At 52.7% G+C, this 20,751-nt stretch overlaps 1 protein-coding gene across 1 annotated transcript in view; it reads left to right on the top strand.

The window, feature by feature from the left end:
• The window catches only part of SHANK3 (SH3 and multiple ankyrin repeat domains 3), a 69,665-nt gene that overhangs the window by 34,375 nt on the left and 14,539 nt on the right, over positions 1-20,751 (top strand). The window contains 6 exon segments of the mRNA XM_020982839.2: positions 2,821-2,871; positions 4,380-4,469; positions 5,670-5,800; positions 6,763-6,847; positions 12,584-13,956; positions 13,959-14,845. Of these exon segments, the coding sequence (XP_020838498.2) occupies positions 2,821-2,871; positions 4,380-4,469; positions 5,670-5,800; positions 6,763-6,847; positions 12,584-13,956; positions 13,959-14,845 (2,617 nt within the window).

Below are 20,751 nucleotides of genomic sequence, written 5' to 3'. Positions count from 1 at the left end.
CCTCCTATTCCTGGCTCTTTGTTTTGGGGCCAAGCAGAACATGGCTGATCTCACAAACACATGATGGCTCTTTAAACATTTGGAAACTTCCCTGCTCAGTCTTTTCTTCTCTAGGCTAGATGTCTCTAGTTCCTTCAACCAAGAGAATGGTCTCTAGTGCTTCTACCATTTTGATCACCTCCTCTGGCCATGCTCCAGTTTCCTTTAAAAATGACTCGGCCTCTAGAACTGAGCCTGGTGCTCCTGCCACCTGGTCTGACCAGAACCGGGACACCAGGGTAATGGTTTTTTGTTTTTGTTGATGAGGCTTAAGGTCAAGTCAGTTTTGGGGTTGTTTATTTGCTTGGCTGTCATGTTGCACCAATGACAGTGAGTTTTCCAACTTTGTTGTTTGGTCATATGCGACTCTTTGTGGACCCCATGATCCATACTGTCCAGGGGGCTTTCTTTTTTTGTTCTTTTTTTTTTTCTTTCTTAGCTAGGCAATGGGGTTAAGTGACTTGCCCAGGGTCACACAGCTAGTAAGTGTTATGTATCTGAGACTGGATTTGAACTCTTGAATCCAGGGCCGGTGCTCTATCCACTGCACCACCTAGCTGCCCCCAGGGTTTTTTTTTTTTGGCAAAGATACTGGAGTGGTTTGCCATTTTTCTTCAGCTCATTTTACAGATGAAGAAACTGAGGCAAACCAGGTTAAGTGACTTGCCCAGGGTGACACAGGTAGTAAGTGTCTGAGGCCATAGTTGAACTCAGGTCTTCCTGACTCCAGGACCAGAGCTCTATCCACCGAGCCACTTAGCTGCCTCCATAACCTATGGACTTTTGTCTAGTCACGATTGCACATTTGTGCAATTGGATTTTGGGACCAAAGTCCCATCTTTGCATTTAACTCAGTTACATTTCACCTTGTTGCTTCTGTCTTATCATCCATACTTACAAGGGTCTTTTCATTGGGAATGGGAACTCTTCCATTCTACTTTGCACTGCCATCTTTAAATTGGAGAAGTGTGCCACGGGCACCTTCATGGGAGCCACTGAGAAGTATTTGGAATAGCAGGCAGTCAAGAACATTTCACTCGAACTTGCCTGACGCCTAGTCCTTAGTTACTGCTCTTGGGATGTGGCCATTCCACAGGTTCAGAGCCACCGAATTGTACAACCGTTCAGCCTGCATTTTTTGTCTTGTTCACATAGGTATCATGAGAGGCTCTGTCAGAGGCTTAGCTGAAATGCAGGCCGCCTCTTTTTACACTGCTTCCTGGATTGTGGAACAGTGTCAAAAGAGGGAGTGAGGTTAGTGAGGAATGGCCAGATGGCTTTCAGATGCCCCCACGCTCCCTCTAGGCGATCACTGTTTCCCTTTCTAAGTGCTCATGATCAATCCCTCTAGTGCTGTAGTGCTTCTAATATTTTGCCAGGGATGAGTGTCAAGCTCCATATCAAGCCTCTAGTTGACATTTTCCTTCCCTGTTTGGAGACTGGGTTAAGCCCGGTGGCACGTGTCTCCTTTTCTTTCTCCACCAGAGTTCCCTGACCCTGTGTCCATAATCCTTTCTGCAAAGTCTTTGAGGCCTCTGGCTCTGGGCCTTGAGCCTGGACTGTGCTCAGAGCAGCTGAATCCTGGGTCCCTCCTCCCCCCTAGGAGCAAGCGCCCTTGCATCCAGCCTCCATCCCTGTGCGTGTCTTGCTGTAATTGTGTGCTTCAGTTCCATCGCTCCAACTGCCACAAGGGAGTCTGGTGCCTGCAGCCCCCATGAGCAGTCATCAGGTGGTGGGAGGGGGCATGACCTCAGCTCCTGTGCAGCTTATTTCTCCAGGGTCTTCCATTCATTCACTGTTGTTCATTTGATTCATCTTTATTGAGCACCTGTGTTGTTCAGAGCTCTGTTTGAGGCACTGAGGGAGATGCAAAGACAGATATATGAGCCCTGGGTTCTCTCCAGTAGCACGAGGCTTCATCAGGGAGACAAGGACCATGTAGGAACAGCTCAGTAACAGGCCAGGTTGTAATATAGGCTGAACCAAGGACCAGGACTCTGGGGGTGGGGGGAGGTTGGGCTGTTGGAAGCATGGAGGAGTGAGAGGGATGTCAGTATGGACTACCTGGAGGAGGTAGGACCTACCTGTGTGACAGGCAGAGTGATGGAAGAGAATGCACAGCGCTCAGTGGGCCTCTGCCCCTATCTCTTACGGACCCTCATGTTGCCCATCTTCCTGGAGGCTGCCATCCCCTCCAGCAGCCGGGCATCCTCATGCCTCCCACATCCCACGGATGGGACTCAGGTTTCCCCAGAGAAGACATACAGAGGAAGTCTGGGTTTTCTGAGCACCATCTGTTGACAGCCATGAAAGACACCTAGGAAATCCACACTAGCAGGCAGAAGGCTTGCTGCTGGCCTCCTAGCTTGGCCTGTCTTCTCTTCTTGTGGCTGGCCTTCTCCCTAGAAGAGGGCACAAGGATTGGCATCCTCACTGCTTTCATTGGGCTGGGATTGCAAGGATCAGAATCATAGGCTTAGAGTGGGAAGGGACCTTGGAGGAATCCAAATCCTAAACTGGGAGCTGGGGGGGACTCCAGAGGTCATCAAATCCAACCCCCCTCATCTTACAGATGAGGAAACTAAGGCCCAGAGAGAGGAAGGGACTTTCCTAAGGTCACATAGCTAGTAAGGGGGTCTGAGGCAGAATTCAAACCCAGGTCTCCCTGCCTCCAAGGTTAATGCTGAGGCCACCACACTCACCCTTACCTGAATAGAAATGCTCTGTGTGACCTAGAAGCCTCAGGAACCTAGATCTACAACTCCCCACCTCATTTCACAGATGAGAAAACTGAGGCTGAGGACGGTGAAGAGACGTGCCCAAGTCACACAGGTTGTATTACATGGGCCCTGCTTGAAGAATTTGAGTGATAGGGGTCCCACGGCAACCCCACAGCATTGCTCCTTTCTGATACTTTTTGGTCTGCAGCCAGGCCAGATGAGCAGTTCTACTTACCTGTGAGCTCATCCCTTGTGGTCAGTGAGCTCTGTTGGGGAGCTCCTAAATAATTCCTCAGATGATAAATATTTAAAGCCGGGAGAGATTGTAGAGACCGCCAAATCCAATTCTGTCCCTTTTCAGTTGAAGAGACTGGGGCCCCAACTGACTTGTTCATTGTCACACAGATAGCAAGTGGGATTTGAACCCAGGTCTTCTGACTACACCCAGCATGCTCTCCCCAACATTCATTTTAGCCTTTGTAGGACTGGGGACTGAACGGGCACACCTTGGGTGACATTTCCAAGACAAGTGCAGCTCCACCAATAGGAACATTTTCACATGATCTAGCTTTAAGAGGTGGGAATGAGTAGATCAGCTGTAGGGATCAGGGTGGATCCAGTTTGGCCCAAGTGGAGGGTGTGAGTTAGGGAGCTGGGTGGGGGGGGGATAGGGGCCTTGGGCAAACTGGGGCCGGAATGTGAAGAGGCTTGAATGCCTAACAGAAATTTGAACTTTGTCCTCTAGACAGCAGGTAGCCTTGGGTGGTTCCTGAGGACTGAAGAAGGGGTTGGGGGCATGGTCAGAGCCCGTGGCGCAGAGGCTAGTAGTCATTTTGTCTTTCTATCCCCAGCATCAATACCAGTGCCTCGCACATAAGAGGGACTTAAATGCTTGTTGAATGAATGAATGAATGCTAGCAGGGCCTATCAATAGAAATAGAGAAATTAGAAGAGGCTAGTTTGCTGAGAAAGAGAAATTAGTTTTGAGCATGTTGAGTTTGAGATAATAGTGGGACCTCAAGGCGTAGGTGTCCAACAGGTAGCTGGAAATGGAGGCAAAGTAGGAGCTGGGACCTTCTCCTTCCCCTTGTGAAGATGCATGGCAGGATGTGCAGGCTTGAGCGTCGGCCACCTGGAGGTGATGGTGGAAGGCGGGAGACGGGTTCCAGATGGTGGCTTTCTGCCGCAGCCCACTCACTGGTTTCATTAATTTAATAACTTCCACTATTTAGTTTGTGTTATTAAAAAGAAATCTTTTTTTGACTTAAAAATGTGACTTCAAATAGTATTGACCTCTACTGCCAATGATTCTTTGAGGCCAGATTTTAAAGGCAATGGGGGCCCGAGGTACAAGTTGGTACCTTCCTCACCACTGCTGAACTGTTATAACGCGTTCTTGTGTAGCAGCCCTGGTTAGGACGCTCCTTTGTAACTCAGCCTGCTTACCTTAGCTCAGCACCACCCCCTGCAGCCTGCTTCCCTCAGCTGCCTGCGCCTCTCACTGCTCTGAGGAGAGAGTCCTTTCTGTGACTGCTTCCTGCTCATCACAGGGATGGCCTTAGGTTGCCTTTCCAACCTCCCTGCCCTCAGAGCTCCTCTTCCTTTCTCCACATGAGGCAGAAGAGAAAAGAGAAAGCCACGCCTTCCTGGGGCGCCTTGCAGCCGAGAGCACCAAAGCCCCCACGCCAGCTTACCCCCAGTCTGCCCGAGGTAATTTTCCTCTCTCATTTCCCCCCGCCGGGCTGCTATCTGCTGGGAAGCTGCTGGCTTGTTGCCTAACAAAGCTGCTTCCTCCTTTGGTCATGCCTCCTTTGGGCTGCAGGGTCTTTAGCTAGCTGCAAGGACTCTCCCAGGGCCTGAACCCCTACTACATGATGGAGCTTTCTGAACAAAACTTGTAACAAAGTGGTTTCATTACTACCAGCCTTGGACCTTGTCCCTGGTGGGGACCTTGACCAGGGAGCTTTCCCCTGAGAGGAGAGTCCCTTCCGGGATCCCACCTGGGGGTCCTGCTACATGGACCCTTCTGCCCCTGGTGGGGTGGGAGGGAGGAAAGCTGGGCCACTCTTTGCCCCAGAGGGCCCAGGACTGCATGGGGATGGGGATCTTGCAGTAGGACCAATGGAATACACATGTTCCTACAGGAGAGTGCCTGACACAGAGCACGCCCTTAATAAAATGCTTGTTGGTTGACTGGTTGATGGAATGAGGGTTCAAGATGGGAGCACCACTAAGGTCATGAAAGTTTAGAGAAATTCCCAGGAGGAGGGATCCCTAAAGGGCCCTTTCAGGAGGATTTGGGAGAAGCTCTGATCTGTGGGAACAGCTTTCCCCAAGCCACTGCTCAGGGTCTCCAGCAGAACTGGGAGGGCCCGGCTGCCAGAGCTGGTCAGTCACCTTTCTACCTGGCATGGGGTATTTCTGGTGTGGACTGGCCTAAGGGCCTGGGCTCCTGGAAAGACTGAGGGTGGGGTGGGGAAGGATGCTGATTTGGGGAGTTGGACATATAGACAAGGGTTGGTGGGGGGGGGAGAGGGGAATGCAGGAAGTGATGCCAAGGCCAAGGAGAAGCCTCCTGGTGGGGTGGCATTCATGCATCCAGGGAAAGGCTTGAAAGTTCTCCCCCCTTTACCTGCATTGCCCCAGGATGCTTTGAGACTTCTCTCTAACAAGAGCAATTTAAAGCAAAATAAATGGTTTGTGGGAAAGTTGAATGATGACCAGGCAGACATTCCTGGCTGGCTCCCTTGTGTGCTGCACCCTGGGAAACTGTCCACCTTGCCTACCCCTCATTCTAGTTCTGGTATCTACTTAGCATTGTTGCTCCCCCTTGCTGGGAAAAGGGTGAGTCAGGGATCATCAGGCAGAAGCCATGGGCCACTCAGACTCTGCTTCCTTTGGCTTATACAGAGAAGCTGGATGAGATCCTGGCGGCAGCTGCAGAGCCCACGCTGAGACCAGACATCGCAGATGCCGACTCCAGGGCGGCCACTGTCAAGCAGAGGCCCACAAGTCGACGCATCACTCCCGCAGAGATCAGTGTGAGTGGAGCTATGGAGGCTGGTGAGAGTGGGAATGGGGTGGGGTGGGGACCCACTGAGAGAGGGAGCATGGGTGATACTGGCAGTAGAGCCACAGGGGTCATTGCCAGGATGGTAGGACACAGGAAGAGTGGGCCAGGGGACTGGAGCCCATGGGAGTGGGGTAGTGGGGTTCAGTGTGAATATAGCCATGAGGGTCACTGAGAAGAGCCACAGGGACCACAAAGCAAAGGGGATGTGAGCCTCTGGGAATGAGATCACAGGGGTCCTTATCAGTTGTACTGTGGGATTCGCTGAAAGTAGGGCCCCAGGGGCTAGTCAGAGCAAGATCATGGGGTCAGTATGAGTGGTGGGATCCACTGGCACACAGTCCCTAAGGATCTGTGTGAGTGGCTCAGTGGGAGGGGCGTCACAGGAGCCAGTGATGAGGGTCAGGTAGGTGGGCCCACTGGGAGTGGGATTATGGAGGTTACTGGGAACAGTCCCACAAAGGCCAGTGAGAGAAGAGTCACAGGCGTCACAGGAGCCAGTGATGAGGGTCAGGTAGGTGGGCCCACTGGGAGTGGGATTATGGAGGTTACTGGGAACAGTACCACAAAGGCCAGTGAGAGAAGAGTCACAGGCGTCAATGGGAACCAGTGAGAGTTGGGCTCATGTTCATGGGGTTCAAAGGAAGGGGAATTAGAGATGTCATGGCAGGTCAATGCGGGTGTGATCATGGCACTTACTGACTAGGGTCATAGGAAATTGGTGTGGATGTGGGCAAGGACACAATGGGGTCATTGAGGTAGGCACAGGAATTGTGGCTGGGGGTAGTATGGGATGTCAGTTGATTGGTGAGGGGGTCAGTGAGGGGTGACTTGAGGGTGTTTGAGAGGATCAGGGGATCAGTGTGGGGGTATGGGGGCCAGCAGCCTCTGGTGCTTGGCTCCCGCCATCTATGTTTTCTTTCTTCTTCCCAGTCTTTGTTTGAACGCCAGGGCCTCCCTGGCTCTGAGAAGCTTCCTGGATCCCTTCGAAAGGGCATCCCGCGCACCAAATCTGTAGGTATGGCCATGGTGGATTCTAGGGGAGGGGATGGAGAGGGGGTATTTCATAGATATGGAGGAATGAGGTTGATGGTGTGATCATGAGAATTATGTGGGCCTGGGGATAAGGGGAACCAGTTGTTGGAAAGGTTAGGGGACCTCTAGGAACTGGAGGACCCTTAGGACATGGGGTAAAGATGGAAGGGATGTGCAGAGCAGGGACATGAAGCACTCCCAGGAGTGGGGAATAGGGCCATGGAAAGCCAAGGGGCCCTGCTTCTGATGCTACCTCCCCCTGAATCTTGGGGGGTGGGAGCTGTCCATTGTCAGTTCTTCCTTCCCCAGCATTCCTCCTGTATTCTGCCCCCCACCAGCCCTGTCACTAAGGACCTTTGCCGGTCTGTATGTAGCTGGTGAAGGCCTTGGAAGCCATCTCGTCCAGCCCCCCTCCCAGTGGAGGAATTTGTTTGATAGTATCCCTATCAGGAAGTTGTGCAGCCTCACACGACATTTCCAGTGATGAGGACTCACTATCCTAGCTGGATTTGTGTGGCCTTCAGGGGGACCATCAAGGCTGAACAGCCCTCATGGTCAGGCTGTCCCTTCCCTCGAAGTCTGCCTCTGCATCACATTTAGTTCTGTCTTTTGGCGTCAAGTCAGGAGCTCTGATGCCTCTTTCCCATGAAAGCCTATAACCTGCTTGAAGCAGCTGTCATGATGCTCACGGTCTTCTCTGCTCCAGGCTACATGTCCCCAGCCCAAAGGACTCCAGGCTTTGTCATCCTGACCGCCTTCTGCTGAATGTGCCCATTTGTTAATGTCCTTCCTAAAAATGGTGCTCAGATGTGGCCCGAGCAGGCGAAGGCATCAGCTCCCCAGTCAGGAATACATTCTTCTGTCTGTCTGTCTCTCCCTCCCTCTGCTCTCCTCTCTTCCATTCTTTGTCTCTCTCTTTCTGTCTATCTATCTCAGTCTCTCTGTCTTTCTGTCTGTTTCTTCCTCTCTCTTCTCTCCTCTCTTCCTCTTTCTGTCTCTCTCTGTCTACCCCTTCTTCCTTCTTCTCTCCTTCCTCTGTCTCTGTCTTTCTGTCTCTGCCTTTCTCTGTTTCTGTTTTTCTATCTGTCTTGGTTTCACTGTCTCTATCTTTCTGTCTCAGTCTGTATCTCCTTCCCTTTTCTCTCCTCTCTCCCTCTCTCTGTCTCTGTCTTTCTGTCTGCCTCAGTCTCTCTATTTATCTCTCCTTCCCCCTACTCTTCTCTCTCTCTCTCTCTGTCTCTCTCTGTCTCTCTCTTTGTCTCTCTGTCTCTCTGTCTCTCTGTCTTTTTCTCCCCCTCCCCAGCCTTTGTCTCGATGGAGTCTAAGATGATGGTAGCTTTTTTTTGGTCCGTGTGTCTGGGCCCATGTTTGGCCCATTGAGCTTGTCCACCAAAACTGAGATTTGTTGCAAACAAGCTCCGCCATCTTGTATTTGTGCCCTTGATTTGTTTTTAACCAGCGACTTAGCCTTTATCCGTATTACAATCGTCTTAATAGATTTAACCCATCATTCTAATCTGTCAAGATCTGGGGAGATCCTGTTATCTGTCACCTAGTATATGAGCTATTCCTCCTAGCAAAGTTGCTGAGCCTGTCATCTATGCTTCCATCCAAGGGTTAGATAACAATGCTGAACCTGAGAGAGCAGAAGCCTCAGGGCTTCTCCCAGAGACCTATCTCCCAGTTGACATCAACCCACTGATTTAGAGACTGCTCGGTGCATTGGGTCATTCAGTCAGTTTGGAATCCATCCACCTCCCTCTTGTCCAGGAAGGAAGCGTGTGAGCCTTTGCCCAGTGCATGGCTGAAATCTCAGGATGCTGTGCTCAGACGAGGCTAGCTGGACATGACCTGTTCTTGAACTCACATTGGCCCTTGTGGTTACTGCTTCTCTTTCGAAGTGCTCAGCACCTGCCCTCTTACTGATATTTAATCACCTTCTTGGAAATCAGAGGTACCTTTGCCCTTCTCCAGTCCTGTGGTAGCTCTCCTCATTGCCACAACTTTCAGAGATTACAGTGACTTAGCAAGCCTGTGTGCTGGGCCATTCATCCCTCTGGTGTGTTATTCATCTGGTCAAGGTGATGACCTCATTAAGGGAAGCCTGATGCCTTTTTACTGGCCCCTAAGTGACCTTGTGTTTCACTTTCCTGTTCTGTACTTCCAAGACTGAAGATTGTTCTCCTTGGTAGAGAGAACAGACCGAAATAAAATCGAATAGTTCAGCCTTCTGTCCAGCAATTGTTATCATTGTCCCATCCACTTTGATTGAGCAGCAGTGCTGTCCCTTCTTGTGCCCAATGTAGCAAAAAAGGAAGTCCTTTTTGTCTTCCTTAGCATCCATTGCCAGCCAGCCCCAGGTCATCCTGGCAGAGGGCTTTCAGGACTGTGCCAGTCTTGGTATTCAGCTGCTGCCACCCAATCTTGTGTCCATCTTTCCCCTTATCCTTCAGGTATCCTGGATCAGCTCTTCTGACTTTCTGTATGTGTTGCACCTATTCCAAGGCATATCTGGCCCTTGCTTTTCTTTGATTCAATTCAATGCAAGCCCACAGATGTTTGTTAGACACCCACTGAATGCAGAGCCCTGTGCTGGTGCTGGGGCGGGGGGGGGGTGCGGCAGATTACAGAAATTTGATCAAACATAGTCCCTGTCTCCAGGGATCTTGCAACCTGATAGGATGACGTGACCCGTCCACAAACCTCTTTGACATGTCAGTGGATCTGGGGGAGAGTGTTCACCCTCCAGTTTTGTGCTCCCCAAGTTCATCCATACCTTCTCGTTCTGTATGACACTTGCCCACATTCTCCCATTCATTCCCTGTCAAGGGGCTCCTTAATGTTAACTGGGGACTTCTTCCTCTTCACATGATGCACATGCCAGGGTCGGATGCTTAGCCATCTACCATTTCCCTCAGTCCCTTAATGTGACTGGCTCCCCCTTCTCCTCCACTCAGCCATCTCCTAGAAGCCTCTCTCATGCTACTCTGCGCACCTGGCATCATCCCACCCTCCATCTCTTCACTGCTTTTCAGGTCATGGATTCTTCAGTGAGTGTGGTACATCCCGATGCATTACTACTCAGTGTCATAGGAAGGACGCCGGGGATGAAGATGTGTTTTTCTTTCAGAAAGGTTAGGGTTGCTGAGATGCAACTTCCTAAAGGCAGTCCAGCCTCCTCTCTTCCTCCCATTCAATTCAGGGTCCCCCTCATCTAGCTATATCACCTGCCCAAGATAACCCTAACCTATGAGATAATGTTGAACTCAAGATAACTCTGACCATCAGAAAAGTAATTTGTAGCTGGTTGTGCTTTACTTACATGTCAGCCAGGAGGTGCTATGGCTTCTTTATTCCCATTTGGTAGATATGGAATAGCTGGTCCCTTCAACTGCAAGTTATAGTCTGAACCAGAGCCATTCTTCACCCACTTGGTTTCCTGTGTGAATGGTCAGGTCACATTCTCTCTCTCTCTTTTTTTTTTTTGCTTTTTGGTGAGGCAAATGGGGTTAAGTGACTTGCCCAGGGTCACACAGCTAGTAAGTGTCAAATGTCCAAGGCTGGATTCGAACTCAGGTTGTTCTGACTCCAAGGCCAGAGCTCTATCCACTGTGCCATCTAGCTGCCCCATCAGGTCACATTTTTTTGAGTGCTTGTGAGTTTCAGGTAGGAGGTCCCGGTGCATTTCTCCCCTTTATGCCAATGGCACATTGCCATCCACCAATAAGGTATCTGGAGAACTCCACCATTTGTAGGAAAGCCCTCTTCCATCTGGACTTGCCTGTGATGGCCTCTATTATCATGGCAAACAGCTCTGGCAGGCAGATAGCTGGCACCTTGGTTCATGCTGGACTTTGATATTAAGACACAGAAAATTGCTGAAGAAACCTCTCTCTGTTGTTGCATCTTTCAAAGAATGTTTTATGAGCTTAACACATGCAGGGGAAGATGGTTTTTAAAGCTCATCGTATTCTTCCAGCCAAGTCGCAGGCTTCTTGGTAATCAACGGACAGCATCTTTTACACTTTCATTTTTGTGACCTGGGAAAGTTATAGCAGTTTTTTGTGCCTCAGTTTCCCCATATGTAAAATGAAGAGGTTGGACTACATGGATTCTGAGGTCCTATGTCTGTGATCCTGTGACTTCCATGGATCTCAGTTTCCTCATCTGAAAAATGAGAATAATATTTCTTTGGTACTAACTCCCTTGTGGGACTGGTGTGAGGGAGGTACTTTGTAAATCTTTTTTTTTTAAGGCAATTGGGGTTAAGTGACTTGCCCAGGGTCACACAGCTAGTAAGTGTCAAGTGTTTGGTCTGGGGCCGAATTTGAACTCAGGTCCTCCTGACTTCAGTGTTCTATCCACTGCGCCACCTAGCTGCCCCAGTACTTTGTAAATCTTAAAGTGATCTTTGTTCCTCCCCTCCTGGGAAATCTGAGGCAGCAATGGTTGTTCCTGCCTGGTGGGCCCCTCAAGGCTTCCCGCCTAACAGACAACTGTATTCCAGCATCCTGATCTCCTCTGCTTACTTAACTCTTGCCTGGGTCTTGGCCTTGCTCCCTCTGTTTCTTTCCTCCCCCCATGTCTTCTGAGGCAGATCCCCTCCTCCTTCCCCCTTCTCTGTGGCCCCAGCCATTCCTCTGGGCTTGGCCCTGATACCTCCTCTGCCATGTTCTCTCAGGGCTGCGTGATGCTTCTCCATGTTTGCCACAGCTTGATATATGCTTCCCTGAGAAATCTGTGTCTTCCTGGCTCAGATCATCTGCCTCTCCGGCTCAGCTGCACTGGTTACCTTAGCAATGTGTCTCTTCTGGCCCCCACCTGAACTCCAGTGCTTTCTAGGCCTCCTACCTGGAGGCCTAGGCTCCCCTTTGAGCCATTTTTCTTGTGGTCCTGAGCCCTGTGACTTCTGGGTAGAGAAGGCAGAAAGGCACCTCTTGCTCATCCAAAGAATCTCGGGCAGAAGGGGCTTCCAAAGTCCCCGAGGCCCCCCTGGCCTTAAGCAGGGATCCTTTGGACAGTATCCTGGCAAATGCTCACTGAGCCTCCATTGGATGGCCTCCAATGAGGGCGTGCCCAGCCCCTCCTACTCAGGCTCAGCTTTAATCGTTAGGAAGTGGGAGAATTTCCATTTTTCTTTTGCTTTTACATGGATCTTACTGTTCTGCTTCTCCATTTATCCGGTTGAAATCTCGTCTTGTTTGACTTGGCCCTACGTTCTTGCCTGCAGAGATATTTTTGGATCCTGACTATGTAACCCGATGTGTTAAGCTCTTTTCAGCTTTGTGTCATCTGCCTATTTAATAAGCTTGCCACCTATGCCTTCATTCCAGTCATTGATAAAAATGTTAAATAAAATGGGGCTGAAAGTAGAGCCGTAGGGCACGTTGTCAGAGACCTGTCTAGGTTGACCCTGAAGCATGACTTGAGGAGTGCGAGTTCCTGCTAGCTATACGTTGAATTGTCCCAAGGGGGTCCTTGACCATATGCTCTGAGGACAGCTGTCACAGCTGTCCTCTGAGCAGTGGGGCCTGGTGCAGAGAGTAGGTAAGCTACTTGGCTATAGCGGTCCGTCCTTCTTCCCTGCCATAGCTTTCCTTCTCCCAGTCACATCCCCCAGGTGCCTCCAAGTCTCCACTGCTCCCCCCACGCCCCAACCCCCTCTCCCTCCCCAGGCCTCACCCCAGGTCCCCGGGCCTGACTGCCGGTCCCTCCGTAGGGGAAGATGAGAAGCTGGCCTCTCTCCTGGAGGGGAAGTTCCCGAGGAGTTCGTCTATGCAGGATGCTGTCCGTGAGGGCCATGGGATCCCGCCCCCACCCCAGACCGCCCCACCCCCCCCACCTTCCCCTTACTACTTCGACACAGGACCACCTCCCTCCTTTTCACCGCCACCCCCGCCAGGCCGTGCCTACGACACCGTCAGATCCAGCTTCAAGCCGGGGCTGGAGGCCCGGCTGGGAGGGGCGGGACCCCCTGGGCTCTATGCCCCTGGCCTCGGCGCTCATGGGCCTCTCCCTTACCCTGAGCGCCAGAAGCGGGCTCGGTCCATGATCATCTTGCAGGACTCACCCCACGAACCAGCTGTGCCCGACAGCACCCGGCCTCCTCCTGCAGCCACGCCCCCTGAGCGACTGAGGCGGAAGGCGCGAGTGCCCGGCAGTCAAGACAGCCCTTACGCCAACCTGGGCGCCTTCAGTGCCAGTCTCTTTGCCCCATCGAAGCCACAGCGCAGGAAGAGCCCCCTGGTGAAGCAGCTGCAGGTGGAGGAAGCGCAGGACCGGGCCGCTTTGGCTGTGGGGGGCAGCGGCAGCAGTTTCCCCCGGGAGCCCTCGCCCACTCGCCGGGGGCACCGGCTCGGGGGGCTCGACTACCCCCCCGGGGAACCACCTGGCCTCCCATTTGCTGGCGCCGGACCTGGCAAGGAACGAGACCGTCGGCTGGATGAGAGGCGCCGCTCCACCGTCTTCCTTTCCGTGGGGGCCATCGAGGGCAGCCCGCCCAGCGCAGAGATGCCATCCCTGCAGCCTTCCCGATCCATCGACGAGCGCCTCCTGGGCAGCGGCCGGGACCTGCTCTTACCCTCGCCCGTCTCCGCTCTCAAGCCATTGGTCAGCAGTCCTAGCCCCTCCCCTGTGGGCTCCACCTTCATCCACCCACTCACCGGCAAGCCCCTGGACCCCAGCTCACCCTTAGCCCTCGCCTTGGCCGCCCGGGAGCGGGCCCTGGCCTCCCAGGTGCCCTCAAGATCCCCAACCCCCGTTCACAGCCCAGACACGGATAGGCCAGCCCCTCTCTTTGTGGACATCCAGAGCAGAGAGCCAGAGCGCAGCAGCCTGGCTTCCCCCACCCCAGCCTTTTCCCCCCGGGGCCCCGCGTGGGGCCCCCTCCCTGCCCGCCGAGAGGTTGAGAAGTCCCCACGGGAGGAGAGGAAGACACCAGATGACAAGAAGTCCATGATCCTCAGCGTTCTGGACACATCGCTGCAGCGTCCCGCGGGTCTCATCGTGGTCCACGCCACGGGCAATGGGCAGGGCCCTGGGGAGCTGGAGGCAGAGGAGAGTACACCGGGAGCCCCTGAGCTGAGCCAGGCCCTCCTCCGGCCGCTGCCACCGTGGCCGCACCTGGGGCCCTGCCCAGCCCCCGGACCCAGCCCCCTAGCAGCCCCCCTGCCGCCGACACGGTGCTGGGGCAGGGCAGCTCCGAGGAAGAGCCAGACCTGGTGTTTGCTGTGGCCCTGCCCCCAGCCCAGCTGTCATCCAGTGACGAGGAGACGAGGGAAGAGCTGGCCAGGATCGGGCTGGTGCCGCCCCCAGACGAGTTTGCCAACGGCCTCCTGGTGACCACGCCCCCCCCGGGCCCCGGGCCGGCCCCTTCCCTCATGGCCTCGCCCAGCCCAGCCTCAGGGAAGCCCAGCAGTGAAGCGCCCCCTGCCCCGGAGTCAGCCGCGGATTCTGGTGTGGAGGAGGTGGACACGCGCAGCTCCAGCGACCCTCACCTGGAGACCACAAGCACCATCTCCACCGTGTCCAGCATGTCCACGTTGAGCTCCGAGAGCGGTGAGCCCACGGACACGCACACCTCCTTCGCTGACGGACACACTTTTGTACTCGAGAAGCCGCCTGTGCCTCCGAAACCGAAACTCAAGTCCCCGCTCGGGAAGGGGCCCGTGACCTTCAGGGACCCTCTGCTCAAGCAGTCTTCGGACAGCGAGCTCATTGCCGCCGCCTCCGCCGGGCTGGCCTCCGGAGCTGGGCCTGCCCGCCCTCGCTACCTCTTCCAGAGAAGGTCTAAGCTGTGGGGGGACCCGGTGGAGAGCCGGGGGCTCCCAGGCCCCGAAGACGACAAACCGACTGTGATCACCGAGCTGAGCTCCCGCCTGCAACAGCTCAACAAAGACACCCGTTCCCTAGGGGAGGAGCCTGTGGGAGGCCTGGGGGGCCTGCTTGACCCCCTCAAGAAATCACCTGCTGTGGCTGCACGGTGAGTGGGGTGGGTGTGGGGGATGGCGGTAGGGGTGGGGCGGGCCGGAGAGGGGGAGGTGGGCATGTCCAGGGCATGTGGATGCTATCTACCTACCCTCTGTCCTCCCTCTCAACCATGCCTCTATGTCCATCCTTCTGTCCTCCTTCGGTCCATCCTCTGGCCATCTAGTACAAATGAGAAAGGGCTTTCCTGGCCTCAGCCTGATGAGGAGAAATCACCAGTCCAGCCCTGAGCCTTGGAGCTCCAGGTAGACACAGTGGATAGGGTCCTTGGTTCCCTTTTGACCACTCTCAAGTGAGCAGCTCCATGTTCTGTAGAGGTCCCAAGATGTCTCCTTGGGCTTCCCCCAGCCCCCTGATGGCCCTCTCACATGGGGTCACTGCCTCTCTGGTTCCCTGTGGCTGGCTGGTCTTTGTTGCCAGCCTTAACACCGAGCACTTAGGCAACCCTGGGGGGGTCCCAGCCCCGGGATCCTGCTGGGACATGTTAGCTTACTTTACACCCACTCCCCATGTCTTGTATGTTTCTCCAGTTTTGCCTATGTTGGCAAGCCTGCCTAGTGAAGTAGCCATCATCGATCCTCTTCCTCCACAGACTTTGGTAATGCAGTTTCTGAGTGCTTGTGCTCCTCTGGGGATGATGTTGTTGCCATCAGAACTGTGGGAGCCCTTAAGAAGGGCTCAGCAGATGGCTCATGGGGAATTAGACTGGGCTGGCTTGGCCCCAAAGGGCAGAGTCAGGAGCACTGGCTGGGAGTCTGCGGGGGGCAGTGGAAAGTCTGGGCTTGGAGTCAGGGAAGACCTGGGCACAACCACACTTAGTGGCTGTGTGACCTGGAGCAAGCTACTTTCACGCTCTGAGCCTCAGTTCCGTTACCTGGAACGTGGGCATACTGATGCTCTACCTAGCTCACTGGGTTGCTGTGAACAAAATGCTTTGCTAACCTGAAAACCTGATAGAAATGGGACCTGGGGTCACCCGTGGGCTGCAGGGAGGCAGCTTTCCGCTCATGGTAAGGGCTGGTCTAAAAGGGAGTGGGCTGTCTTGGTAGGAGTGAGCTCCCTGTCATGGAGCTCCTCTAGCAGTGACTGGAGGGTCACTTGTCAGGGCTACTACAGAGGGGCTTCAGGCATGGGGCTTGGGTGGAGAAGGGGGTTGGAGTAGATGACCTCACAGGTGCCTTCAAATTCTCCAATTGTTTGATTCTGTAAAAGGTCTGGAAGAAGCCTGGGGTAGGGTGGGGTGTCACCTGAAATAGAAACAGACATTGTCAGTACCTGTAACTTGGGTCTTTGGTCCCTAAGATAGGTCTGCCCTCACTCTGACCTTGGGGGCCTGTCCTCATGTCCTTCACACAGCCCAATTGCAGAGTCCTTCAGCCTTTACCTTCCTTTGTCCCATCCTATTATGTCCCTAACCTCCCCCCCCCCCGAGAGTGGGAGTGGGAGGGGTCCTGTCCCTGGAGACTCCAACTCTATTCTTGTGTGGAAGAAAAACTGTACTCTTAGGTTTTAGGCACACATCTGCCAAAGATAAATTTATTAATCAAATTATTCTAAGCATCTTTGCTTAGAGAGAGAAAATCCAAAGGGACAGAAATTCATTTATGCCTTTGAAAAGCTTTCCACCCAAGCTATGCTTGAGTTCCAATTCATAGTGTTCGAGAACAAAGATACATTCCATTATTAAGATCAAACAGTGGGGCAAAGTCTAGGCAACAGTTTTGATTCATCAAACGGCAGCTGTCCCCCACTGTTGGCTGCATCTCGCGGAATCATTTCCCTAAAAGCACCGAATCCCTCTTTGACCACTCCTTCCCAGGAGTCTTACTTCAGCTGGTCAAAGGGGAAACCAAACTTCCATTAATCAAATTCATCAAATATGTACGTTCTTCTCTCTTGGCTGGTTGTGACCCTAATTAATTTCAGGGGATTCCTTCCTAGGTTGGTCAGGTCTCTTCCTTGAGAAGCTGCTTATGCCTTGGATAGGAATGATGCAAAAGGTTCCGATGCAAGACTTTAATTGGGGATTGATGGTTAAAGAGAGACTGATAAGGACTTCAGACTAAATAGTCATAATAGCCTTTCATGATAGGTAGCCTGAAGAGGGAATGGCGTAGGGGGAATTAGTCTCCAGCCCTCCCTGAGGACTTTGCTGCTTCCTTTGACTCAGGAGATGGGGGTCCAAGGCTTCAGAGCATCTCATTGTGTCTTCCTTTATTGGGTGAATGTTCAGGACCTTGAGCCCAGAGAAACCAAGGCTTCATGCAGCCTCTGGCCCTGGCAACCCTGGAGGGTTAGCACCCAAATGGAGTCCTGGCGCAGCTGGTGATGCCGGTGCTTCTTCTGGGCACACAACTTTGAGCTGCTCTTGATGTGAGATGAGGCTCCCTGCACTTCTAGTCTCTGCACAGCCCTTTGGACTGGTGGGTCATCCTTCCTGACTGTGATCCCTGGGGCTGCCCACACTGCCCCTCTCTGGAGCCCACTTCCTTTCATAGCCACGGCGCAAGACTTGTTTACTCACAGTGACCTTGGAATCAGCTTCTGAGTCTGGAGTCAGGATCAGAGGTGGAAATGGATAGGCCATCTGGTACCACTCAGACATTTTATAGGGGTCTATAAACTGAGGCACAAGCAATCCTACAACAAATTTGCCTATACTGTAGACAAGACTGTCATCTCCCCACCTCCTAGAACTCTCTCCGTCCAGCTCTGATCTCTCATCTCTTCATGAGCTGGACTCTGTTGCTTTCACACAGTCACTCTACCAACACTAACTCTGTCCTCTGCTCAGCCAGAATCTACTGTGCACTTTGTCACAAATCCCTAGGGGTTGACTCCCAAACACATTTATTTTAACGAATTCATTACTAGAGTCACTACATTTTTTATAAGGTGAAGGATTGTAGACCAGCTTTCCCCTTGCTTCACTTCTCAGCCCTAACAGCTGGACCCCTTCATGCTCAGAAATAAGCTGCTAGCTCAATGTGCATTACAGATGTACCTGTCTGGGGGGAAGAAATCCCAAGTGCTTAGGATTAACCAAGCTCACCCACAGTGAGAAACCGAGTCAAACCTGCTTGCATCCTGGTCACTATTTCCCTGAATGAGCCACTGCCTCATCCACTCAAAACCTGCAGTTTTCCCAGCTTCTAGTCCTGGAATTCCTACCCAGGTGTAGGTCGGCTTGTCTGAAGATTATTCCTTTGGCGGAGCTCAGTCCCAAACCCCTCCAAGGCAGGTGCAAAATGCAGGGCCTTACCTGCCGGACTACCACCCTCTCTTGAGCCTGTCCACATCCAGTCCTGTCCCAGCTTCCCCTGTTCCGGGGGCCTGCCCCTTAAGATTCTCTCTCTCTCTCTCTCTCTCTCTCTCTCTCTCTTTTTGGTGAGGGCAGTTGGGGTTAAGTGACTTGCCCAGAGTCACACAGCTAATGAGTGTTAAGTATCTGAGGCCGGATCTGAACTCAGGTCCTCCTGACTCCAGGGCCAGTGCACTATCCACTGTGCCACCTGGCTGCCCCTTTTCCTTTCCTTTCCTTTCCTTTCCTTTTTCCTTTCCTTTCCTTTCCTTTCCTTTCCTTTCCTTTCCTTTCCTTTCCTTTCCTTCCTTTCCTTTCCTTTCCTTTCCTTCCTTTCCTTTCCTTTCCTTTCCTTTCCTTTCCTTTCCTTTCCTTTCCTTTCCTTTCCTTTCCTTTTCCTTTCCTTTCCTTTCCTTTCCTTTCCTTTCCTTTCCTTTCCTTTTCCTTTCCTTTCCTTTTCCTTTCCTTTCCTTTCTTTTCTTTTTTTAAAGATTCTCTTCTTAAACACACATGACACATCCCATGGGCTCTTGGCTAACCTGTAGAACAGAGATGACCTGAGTCAGAGAAGGAGTTGGCTGTCTGAGTTCTGCCCTGCAGAGATCTCCAGTGGCTCTCAAGTGTTCAGAGGAGAGGGCTAGATGGTATCCCCAAACTCCCTCATTACATTTTGACAAGATGTAATATTTTAAACACAACCACCCTCCATGTGTTTCGTTTCTAGCAGCAGTAAGAGGCCTGTCCCTCTCTCCCTTGTGTATCTCTCTCCGCTGCTTTGTTCCTTGTCTGTCCGCCCCCAGTATCCATCCAGCCATCCTTTTGTCTCCCTGTCTGTCCTCTCTTCCATCCCTAGCTAGCTTTCTGTTATCTCCATTCATTCCACTTGGCCAGTCCATCCTTCTTGGGCTGCTGCCCACCTCAGTCTGGAGTCTCTATTCCTCTGAGCCAGATGGGATAAAGGATGCCATACTGTGGCCCTTAGAAAGGAGGCCATTATAGATCTGTGCTGGTGACTTGGGCATGAGAGGCTAAGGAAAGATAGGGCTGGGCTGGGGACCAGGGACCATGGGAGAGGGAGCAGGTGGCTATGTATGGGAATTCAGAGATGGCTCGAGCCTGTAATCTTCCATCAACATGCTAGGCAAGATGTGGGTTGTACCTTTGAGCTCAATTCCCCTGGAACCTAAAGTTGGGGGATCCTCTAACTGGTCCTGGGGGAACTTTTTCTTGGATTAGGCTATCAACCATAATCCCTGCCAACAGGCCAGCTGGAGGCATCTTCTCCTATGCCTTACACTGCTGAAACCTCTCCTGCTACCAGAGAGCCCCCCCCATCCCACCCCCACCATAGGCCACTCCTGCTCCCTTCCCAGCTATGTCCTCCCTGGGCTCCTTCTCATCTGGCTTGAGTTTTCAGACTACAAGCAATGTGAGAGCTGAGGCCCTGGGACCCCATAGGCCCAGGGGTCATATTAGTGGAGGGGAAAGGTTTGAGCCCCATAGTTGAGAAGGGTGAGGGGAAGAGCCTGGGAAGACGTTCATCAGGTGCCAGGCTGCCACCTGGCCTCACCTCCCAGAGGCTTGTTTTGACCTCTATCCTGCTCTGTCAGACCCCTGTCCCCCAGAATGGAGCCCATGCAGCCATAGCTCATTCCCCTTTACTAAAGCCTGGATATCTGGCCTATGGACGTTCAGCCGTGGACTGTCCTGCTAGTCTGACCAGGCCAGTCTGGGCTCTGGGTATGGCCATTCCTACCACCTGCCAGGTGGCTTCCTTAGCATTTCTCAGCTTCATGTGGGTCCCGGGCCTCTTCCCTACCCTGCCGGGTGCCCCTCATGTCTGGACCCCACCCTGTCCTGGGGAGTCCTTCAGCTGGGCTCCATGTGGTCTCCCATCCTTTTCTCTGGCTTCTGAGTGCCCAAGCTCTTCCCTCTATCCTGAGGATTCTGTCTTGTTAGACCTTGCATGTGCAGATGATGCTTTATTTTTCTCTTCAGTCCTTTTCTATGGCTGTTTATTAAGCCTGTATTATGCACAGCACACTATCCTGGGACTGGGGAGGGGCAAACGCAGATCACTTCTGTAATTGTAAGATAAGGATATTTGGGAGGGCTGGGCATAGTCCTATTGGATGGCCCAAGTAGGAAAGGCCACGGCTTGATGTGCAGATCAGGGAGACTTCCAGGAAGAGGTGGCCCTGGGGTTAGGCTTCAAAGGATGAGTAGGCATTCAACAAGAAGCCAAGGTCCAGAATCAGGAAAGCCTGGCTGGCATATGCAAAGGAGCCAATGAGTGAGTGAGTTGGCCAGTGTGGTTGGAATGGCAAGGGTTTGAGGGCACAGCGCTTGTGTGCATGGGGAGATTGGCTGTCTCTTCCTACGTGATGAAAACACGAAGGGATGCTGGACAAGCAGGCAGAGAACTGAAGGAAGAGAGGCAAGGAAGGAGGGATGGACCATGTACGTATTGGGTTCACATGTTTTACAACACCCAACCCTAGTTTTCAGCTCTCTGGGTCACATGAGCCATCTGCAAGTCTGCATATCCTTTCTCTCCCTCCCTCTCCCAGGAAGAATCCCTTGCTGAAGGGGTGTGGGGC

Source organism: Phascolarctos cinereus, unplaced genomic scaffold (genome assembly GCF_003287225.1).
Source record: "Phascolarctos cinereus isolate Bilbo 61053 unplaced genomic scaffold, phaCin_HiC Scaffold_1;HRSCAF=81, whole genome shotgun sequence".
In the NCBI taxonomy this organism is placed as follows: domain Eukaryota; kingdom Metazoa; phylum Chordata; class Mammalia; order Diprotodontia; family Phascolarctidae; genus Phascolarctos; species Phascolarctos cinereus.
This window is presented reverse-complemented; position numbering and strand designations above follow the sequence as displayed.